Source organism: Phragmites australis, chromosome 3, assembly GCF_958298935.1.
Source record: "Phragmites australis chromosome 3, lpPhrAust1.1, whole genome shotgun sequence".
Classification (NCBI taxonomy): domain Eukaryota; kingdom Viridiplantae; phylum Streptophyta; class Magnoliopsida; order Poales; family Poaceae; genus Phragmites; species Phragmites australis.
The window spans coordinates 39,728,308-39,737,700 of NC_084923.1; the positions used below are offsets into that span (position 1 = coordinate 39,728,308).

Below are 9,393 nucleotides of genomic sequence, written 5' to 3' on the forward strand. Positions count from 1 at the left end.
AAGATTCTCTCCTTCTTTGCCGATGCTATTTCATTTGCTTTGGTCAAACCATAGGTGGCCAAATTGGTAACCAAAGTTTGGTAATGCCAAACTCGCTTGACGGGGAAAATTTGGTGACAAACCAAACATCCCCTCATTGCAGTAGAACATCTTGCCGGTTGATTCATAGGGAAAAAAAACGATGAGACTATGAGAGCATGAGCTCGACCATTCTTTTCTGGATGGGGGGTACAAGGCACGTGAGCACGATGCCGGACAAGTATTGTGATGTTTCTCAGCCACCCAATTTTCACCTTTTCACGTGAGCATCATGCCGGACAAGTAATTGCGATGTGACTTGTATGGCTCACTCAATGCCTCTGATCGTATCACAAGTTACAAATTTGCAACCGTTTGGCGATGCGAAGCAGCAAATCGATCACAGCTGATCAAATTGTTGTGTGAAACATCAGTCACGAGACAAGGATAGGAACAAGTGCCGCGTAAAAATCACGACCAGAAATGGAGGGAGCAGGGCAAGAAACATAACTATCACATTCATGCAAGCAAGATGAGCCGATGAGTTGCACGGGAATACAAACCTGTAAAATGACAGAAGGTGCATAGTTGAAAACATTTGAAATATGAGGGGCCTAAACTTGGAAATGAAAATGCAAGGGGCATAAATAGGCAACCTGCCATCTACCACAAATTAACGAGTAACCAGAATGCAAAGTTATCCAGCATACGCTAAGTAAACGGCAAGTGTGGCAGCCGCCGAAACCTAAAGCATCCACAGCACAAAACAGCAGTTCCTAGACAATGAGCCATTTTATTGCTATGGTACCACGCACTAAATTAAATAACTAGACAATGAGCTTTATCTCTGGTCACGTTGTTACTTCCATGCAAAATGATGAAATTAAATAACTCAAAAGGAGAGAAGGGCGAAAAAAATTACACCTAGCTCAGACATTTTTTACTTGCATTTTCCCAATTGTGGGTAGGAAAACTCGGGCAAACAATGAAGGACTAATACAACAGTCTGATTATTCATAAGTTAACTGAACAGACAGGGTGGGGCTAGACAAAGGACTAACGAACACAGCAGGACTTCACTAGGCATAGCAACTCTGGAAGAATTAGCCTCTGCTACCATCATTGTGTTTGAACTCAGTCGATATTTGTCTCCGATCCAAGGAACACTGACCTTGTAATTCCAAGTCATTAATGTTGATATGAGTGCACCGAAGCTGGCACCGATACCTTGCCGATAGATGCACATGGATGCTCAAGGGACAGAGAGCAGCAATCATCTGAGCAAGCATAAATATCCTTTCAAACGATTTTTGCATACTTATGGATGCTGACACAAATAGAGTTTGCTTGAAATTACTAAAAATAAATGTCGATAATAAATTGAAAGTTCAATACAAATATATTCCATCTTTTCGTGAACTGCCATGACCACCAGGTCAAAACAAAAAAAATCAGCAGAACAAAAAGTGGTAATGCATCTCATAGAAATGCTAAAACAAAGGGAGAACATGAAGCAGAGGGCATAACCACAGTAATACAGTTTTAACTTACAAGACTAAAAACAACTTACGAGCACAAGCACTAAAAAATAAATGAAGCAAGAAGATTATATTACCTAGTTGACCAAAACCATGTCATCTTCAGCAGCCTTTGCTGCAACAACAGCCTCCAATTGTCTCCATGCCAATTCTCGTTGCTCCTGCATCTCTTTGGCTTTTGCTTGTTTCTCCATGTACTGCTGCTGGCACTCTTCAAATAGCTCGCTGTCCATGTCCAAAAACATCTTACGCACATTTGCGGTGAGACCATGAACAGCTTGATTCCAGTGGCTCTGTATATTCCTCTCAAGAGCTTCAAATATTATTGGAAATATAACACCACGATTTTGTGCTATCAAGCTTACAACGTGATCATTGTTCCACAAGAACAAAGCCCGCTCTGCAACCTGAAAAAGATAAATCAATAATCAAGCAAAGATATCAGAGAGGTGAAGTGGTTAATCAAGCAAAGATTTCAGAGAGGTGAAGTGGTCCTGTATCACAAGAGCAGGAACTAGCAATTCAAAATAGTGAAATACTTATCAGAACTAGCAATAGAGCAGATTTTGTTTAGCAAGGGTAACTGAACTAGTGGCCAACGGCAAGTAATCTGCATAGCAATACTCCATTGCCAGGCATTTAACAGGAAGGCCTGATACCCCAGGGTACGAGCATTACTCTGATGACAGTGAACGACAAGCAGCCAATCGCTTTGGACCGGCACAAATGAACAAATATCTACTCTTGACTCTGAGCAATTTATTTAATTTATTTAGTGTTAGAATTTTACAGATAGTGCTCGTGAAATCTATATTGCTCAAAATGCCATAAAAAAGGCACAAGTATAATTGTGCCACTGCTTGTGCACAATGGTATAAAAGCCACCCTATTTTGCAAGAGAGGGGGTTGTGTGGTGGGATGGCTACAAGGGACCTGAGTGTATCATATACATGCACAGCTGAGTCTAATAAGATGCGAGTTATCGACAAATGCAGCATAAAATAGGCAAGTTGAACAAGAGAAGGAACAGATCACCCACTCACCCATGGGTCCATAGATGGTTGTGCACGTCATGTTTGGGAAGATGTGAATTCGGTTGAATGACTAAAAAGAGGAATATATCCATGGAGAAGAGCACGTAGAGATCAGCAATCCACGTGCCCGAACCATGATTTATGCTATCAGTCTCCTTTTACTTACTATTACTAATACCCTTTTTTACCTTTTTTCATCCTCTTCATTGGTGGATCTTGTTGGGTTTCATCTCTAGTCTACCCCAATTTGCTTGGGACTAAAAGGTTTTGTTGTTGTTGACCAAAAAAAGAGGACTATACAATACAACGACAAGAGATCAACTTATACTGGAACAGTGCGATTGAAACCAAGATTATAAGATATATATTAGAGACCAAAATATGTGATTTAAATGCAGAGTGAACAAACACAGTTACACAAGCAGTTTGTCAGGAAGCAACAAAATGACTGTCTGAACAATAAGGCAGTTAAAATCAATTGCTTAATGATGCCTCTTCCTGGGATTTACAAATCTTCTTCGACTAAAACGAATCCAATATGATTAAGGCAGAATATGCATAGTAGAGCTAAAAATATCCGCAAAAAATGCTCAGAAGGAAAGGAAAAATCCATTCATAGGCAAAGCCCGGGAAAGGAATGCTGGGAATGAAAGAGCAATGGTGCAGACATGGTGCAGAGAGACAATGAGAGATGAAAGCAAGCAGGAAAAGGGAAATGAAGCATTCAGGCAACTCTGTTCCATTGTGGAACCTCCTGGTAATGGATCATCAACATAACTTCATTGACCAACAAAAAAAATTGGGCACACCTAGTACAAGGCGTCTACAAGATTGCAATCAAGTATTAAAGTTTCCAAAATAAAGAAGTGTAATTTCAATCATTCACGCGAACAGTATAGCTCAAAAAGCTTAAGCATAGAACCAACATCTATCTTCATCTCGACATCCAACAGTACAAACAAGTACTACATTGAAAAAAATTACAAACAAATGGTCTGCTAAGATGGATGTGCTTAGCTAAAACCAGCTCCAAACTTCTTGAGTTGAGAATGACTGGAAGTACTTTTCTCAACCAATACTCACTATTATTGCACTATGAAGGGATATGAGCGAGCTATACAAGACGACAGCATACCATACTTGCACAATCATCAAACTTTAAAAAACAGTGCTAAATTAGCATGCAGTAAGCATCAAAATACAGCATATAATATCCACAAAGCACTAATGTTCTTAAATGTTAAACACAGAACTGGCACCAGAGGCAACGGTCCAAAGATACATAATGCAGGACAAATGCAAAGATATGCTTATAACCATCATTAGAAATATTGGGCATTCATGATGCACAGCGGGGTGTGTTGTCAGAGTACCACAATAAAATGTTACACTAGAGGAGAGTTATCTACAACTGCATTCTTTATCCCATTAGGTCATAGGTTTATATGCTAAATAGTTATTGGGACACATGGGCCAACAGTACACTATCTGTGTTATGAGCTAGGCCTTGGGCCTGAGATATAGCTTGTTAGTTTGTATGGGCTGGAATTACTGTTCGCCGATGATACTGTAGCAGCTCCTGTATAAAGGAGGAGCTAGCACCTATTGAACCTTAAAGAGCAGTCAGAGCCTTCGAGAGGAAGGCAACTAGCCGGTTTCTTCCTGCTATTCCATCTACCCTAATCAATCTGGGCCACAAGGCCGAATTAGTTATATACATATATTACAATTCACCAACAAGTCCAAAATGGTTGAAATCTGGACATAATTTGCAAATGCATTCTTGGCCAAAAACAAAAACAAAAGAATATAAACAAACAAAGAAACTATTATTCCCATCTGTAAGATGATCCTGGCAGTTTAACTTCAAGAACTCATTTACATGTTACAAGCAGCTGTCTAGCAATAGAACAGCAAGAGATGGCTTGCTTGCCTTATCTTTGTTTTTGTAAGCCATGCAACTCGAAGAAATGGAGAATAAGTGGACACAAGTATAAGTAATACTGCTACTATGTGTTGTTAGATCACCAACAAAATAATATGTTGATACCGACAGAAGATTATAATTACAAGTAAAATCCCACAGAGGAGATCAACTTGGAAAAATGCGACTTAAGCAACTGTTGTGCTGGCACATCATCTTAGTGAAAAACCATAGCACGGATATCGACAAAAGCCCACAAACAACGATTAGCTTTCAGTTTTTTTTTTGGGGGGGGGGGGGGTTCCTGTCAAACAGCTTTCATTATGTATGTATTCCCAGTCTGCCAGTTTCTTAAGTCCTTCAACCTGTTATGACCGGCAACAGACCTAATAGGCTAATACTATTTTAGCTCACACATGTTTTAACTTCTCACATGACTTTCTCCCAGTTCAGCTAACATATTAACCATAGTTGTTACAGCAGCGTGGCGAGGCACAGCAACCCACCACTTTCACAACTTTACAGAACCTATGGCGGGCGGTGTGGCGACACCATACACACATCAGCGTGACGAATACACACATTATAGTGGTGCAACTTTATCTTGACAATGAACAATACGATCTGATTATGTCACAGAATCTAGAATGCAGTCGTAACTTAGTCTATATATGCCTCTGTTAGTGGTCCTGGTTCATGATGGGTGGATGGTATTCTAGAATGTGGTTGTAACTGGTGAATCTAGAATGAACAATGAAGTCTACACTGATACAGTGCTGTTCTGCTATTTATTTCACTCACTTGTTATTTCGCAGAGACGCAGTCAGCAGCTGGCAGCTCTTCTTCACTCCTCAGTAGTGGGCGCCGGGCGGAGAGGCGAGCGGAGTGGCAGGCCTAAGAGGCTAGCCGGAGTAGCATAGTAGGGATCTCGCTGAGCGACGGCAGACGGCGCAGACCGCAGGGGTGACGGCGCAGACCGCAGGGATAACGGCGGACGGTGAGGAGCGCAGGGGCGATGGCGGACGACGAGGAGAGCAGGGGCGACGGCGGACGACGAGGAGAGCAGGGGCGACGGCGGACGACGAGGAGCGCATGGGCAATGGCGAGGAGCGTAGGGGCGGCAGCTGCTGCAGACGCCATACCCGCTAGCGCCGTGGCGGCGGCGTGGTGAGAGCCAGAAAATCGCCACGCCGATATGGCGTCGCTATACCGACGCCATGACAACGATGATATTAACAAAGTTGAAAGCAACACCTAATGTTATACACTTCTACAAAGTTGAAAGCAACGATGATAAGGAAATATATAAATTTGGCTCCTTATAAACAGCAAAGGCACTTTCTTCCAGGACTTGTCCATGATATCTTTGCAGTTTACAGGTTCAGTGTAGTGTGTCAGGCAAGCAATCTCTCAGGATGCAGTACAGTATTTTAAAGTACTTGTATGGTATTTTTCAGGTACTCCAAACAAATTTCATGCTCCAAATGATTGCTGCAAATGGCAGCTTGGAGTGCTAAAAGCTCTCATTTCAAATTCAACATTTGCACGTTCTACAGCTAAAAGCTGCGGATAACAAACGCCTACGGCAATCAGATAGCTATGCAAAAGGAAAATAAAAGATTGCTAAAAGCTGGAGATAAGATACACTGGGCTGTAAAATACCGATATGAGGGGAAAAAAGGGGGAAAAGGACAATTGATAAGTCAGCCCTCTTATCTAAACTCAGCATAAATCCTTTCATCCGATAGTGTCCAAGTTTCGCAAAGTATTTCAATATTGCAAAAGTGGAAATTCGATAAACATATGTGATTCACATCTACAAGTACCGTTTATCACGTCATGGCTCCATAGTTCTGCTTGTGCTGTAGGCAGGAAGGCAGGCATTGAATGATGGTGGTGACTAGTAATAAAAAATTAATATTACAAAAGACCAGCTATGCTACAGGTGGCATCAAACAAGTGCCATATTCCCAATATATACCTCTTGAAGGTTGTCCCACAAAGATCTATGTTGCAAAAACTATTTTGTCACAAAAAATAACAACAGCCTGTTTGTCCTGCAAAAGCTATAAAGCTGCTACTACTTTGTGTGAACAACAATTAATTATTACCCATCGCGTTCCACTGTGGTACAAAAGACTTTGATTACAAAGTTACTGTTGAAAATGACGAAAACATTCTTTTCCCTACAATGTAGCTCCTGACTTCCCAGTGCACCTGGTAGATTCCAAAATGGCCTTGCTACCAAGAAGCATAAAAAACCTATGCCATATTGTGCTCAGTATACTAGTATTAAGTTAGAAAGGGAGAAATCATTAAGGACACACCACAAATACTGATGTCAAACTAACTCACCATAGTGGCAGACTCTCAACATGCACATAGCGAGACAGTCTTTCATATATCACGGGATAGTACTCTATATTAGGAGTCAACAGTTCAGAACTAATTTGTTTTGCTGGAAGCATACAAAACTTACAGTAACAAAATATTTTTCTTATTAACTACACTATATGCCTTGTCATAAGAAATTTGTTTTCCTCAACATGCAAATAGTCATTTAGCACACTTGGAATGAAGCATATTCCCTCAAACAGGCATATGGGAGCATATTTGACTTAAAAAAACATATGGGAGCACCAAAAAAAAAACACTTGTAAATGTATGGGAGCATGCTGATCAAAATATACTCAACAGAAACTAAATCAGAAATCAACAAAGCAATTAAGTCAGTACCTGGAAATGAAAACTGTTAAGGCAGCGCCCAATCTGCTTAAACAGCGGAACCATGCACCGCTGGAACTCGGCAGGCTGTGTCGCCTCGAGCACTTCCTCAAGCTCCCCCAGAAACAGCACCTCCTTCTGGCAATTTGTGACCGGCCAGTATTTGAGCAGCCCTCTGATCACTGTATCTGCTAGTTTGTAGTCCTTCTCAACAAACTGGACAATGCAATATGACAGTTGCTGGTGGTAGATCCCGACAGACTTGGGCTTATGCAATGGGATGAGCACACGGGCAAGGAAAAGCTTGTGCTCCTCCTTCATTGGCAAGGCGAAGCCGTTAATGATGCTTCCAAGGATCTCAAGGAGCTCCCCTATGCCATTGTGGCGCTGCGTCTCGAAGATGAACCGATAGAACACATTGTTGATGGCCTTGCGGATGAAGGGGCGGTGTACCATGAACTTGCCATATATGCGGTGGAGCACGGTCTTGAGGTACTCGCGCTCGCGGGGATCCTCAGAGTCCAAAAGGTCAAGGAGGCGGAGCACGAAGGCGTGGTCCACGTACCGCTTGGCAACCTTGGTGTCGGTGTCCGACGACACCACGTACCGGAGCAGGAGCTCATAGACGAGCTGAAGGTGCGGCCAGGCGGGGTCGAGGTAGGGCTCCTCCTCCTCGTCGGGCGCGGCACCAGGGTCGATCGCGGCGGCGGACTCGTGCAGCGCCGGGGGCAGTGGGCGGAAAATGTTGGCGGAGATAGCGGCGATGAGCGCCTCCTGGACGTGGTCCGGAAGGCGCGCGGGCGCGTTGGTTCCCGCGGCCTGCGCGGGGGCCTGCACGTAGTCGACGAGCTCGAGGAGCGCCTGGCGCTTGGCCTCCTTCTCCCGCGGGTGCTTGAGCGAGTCGGAGAAGTCGAAGAGCGCGGCGACGAGGCGGAGCTTTCGGAGGAGGAGACCCGGGCGGTCGGCGGCGGCGACGTCACGAAGGAGCGGGAGCGGCTCGAGAAGCGGCGGCGAGGGGTGCGACGACACCGGGTTCGCAGGAAACGCGGCCGGCGCCACGTGCGGCGAGGTCGGCGAGGACGGCGACGGCACGGAGGCCCGGGAGGCGTGGTTGACGGTGACAGGAGCGGAGCCCCCCGCGCCGCCTCCGCCACCGGAGGACGACGAGGGTGCCACGGGGCGCGGGGCGGGCTCCGCCCCGTCCCCGCGCGCGCCCTTGCGGGCACCCCGCTTAATGATCTTGTTGAACATGGTGGCAGCGGCGGATTGGGAGACCGGCGGCGGCGGATCGGCCGATAGATCAGCCAACCAATTCCCTCCTGTTCCCTGGGGGATTTGGAGATTTGGTGGCGAGGGGAAAAGGGGGAAGGTGGTGGGGACCAGGCGACAGGGAGAGAGAGGGGGAGGTGAGGTCAGCTGGTCAGGGGCGGCGAGCGAAGGGAAGGAGGCGGTATGCACGCATGGTGAGGCTCGCTGGTGATGGGAGGCGGCAGAGAGGGGAATGGGATCAATAGCGGAGGAAGGAAGAGGGAGGCTGAGGAGGAACGGGGGTTTTTGGATTTATTTTTTGGTGTATTTATTATGTATTTATGGGAGGAGTTTATTTGTATTTTGGGGGTATTTGATCTTTTCTCATTTCAATGGATGGATAAATGGGACTAGTTCTTTTTCTTCTTGAAAACACTAGTGTAACATATGGAAAGTACGCACACCCTCACACCATCATCCGCACATAATCACCCAGCGTATACGACAGGAGATACGGAGTTTAGAGATAGATGAAGTCACACATATGTCTCATTATTAACAAGAATATAATCTATCATTGAAAAAAAATTCTATCATTATGAGACCCGTAATAAGTAAATCTAAAAGTTTGATTCTCAATAGGCAGCACTGGTTGGCTTATCTATGCTTGGTAGAGTTGCTAAGGTATTGATATGGCTAGATTGGCTTTTTCTAAATTTGATCAGTCCCTTCGTGTTAAAACCATCATAATATATGTTTATTTTAATACATATTTCTTGTAGGAGCTGATTCGTGTATGTACTACTGCGAACTCAAATCGTGCACGAATCTAGAATTCTGACAATGTAAGTAGGTTTTTGAGTTCCCTTTCTTTTTTTTCTTGTTTGGTGAGCTTTCTTTCACTTTT

General features: G+C 44.2%; 1 protein-coding gene across 4 annotated transcripts; it reads right to left on the reverse strand.

The window, feature by feature from the left end:
- Window positions 1–325: 325 nt before the first annotated feature.
- On the reverse strand, window positions 326–8,802 carry LOC133913037 (serine/threonine protein phosphatase 2A 57 kDa regulatory subunit B' beta isoform-like). 4 transcript variants are annotated; one of them, XR_009908965.1, is made up of 4 exons: window positions 7,251–8,802; window positions 1,634–1,963; window positions 1,190–1,295; window positions 326–581 (listed from the first exon to the last, which is right to left on the reverse strand). XR_009908965.1 is itself a non-coding variant. In XM_062356067.1 (3 exons), the coding sequence occupies exons 1-2, from the start codon at window positions 8,487–8,489 to the stop codon at window positions 1,634–1,636; spliced, it is 1,569 nt and encodes a 522-aa protein (XP_062212051.1). In that variant the 5' UTR covers window positions 8,490–8,802; the 3' UTR covers window positions 326–581. The 4 variants fall into 4 exon arrangements, 3 of the variants coding, with proteins under 3 accessions (XP_062212051.1, XP_062212050.1, XP_062212049.1); XM_062356067.1 differs by lacking the exon at window positions 1,190–1,295; XM_062356066.1 differs by lacking the exon at window positions 326–581 and having other exon boundaries at window positions 878–1,295.
- Between the last annotated feature and the right edge of the window lie 591 nt (window positions 8,803–9,393).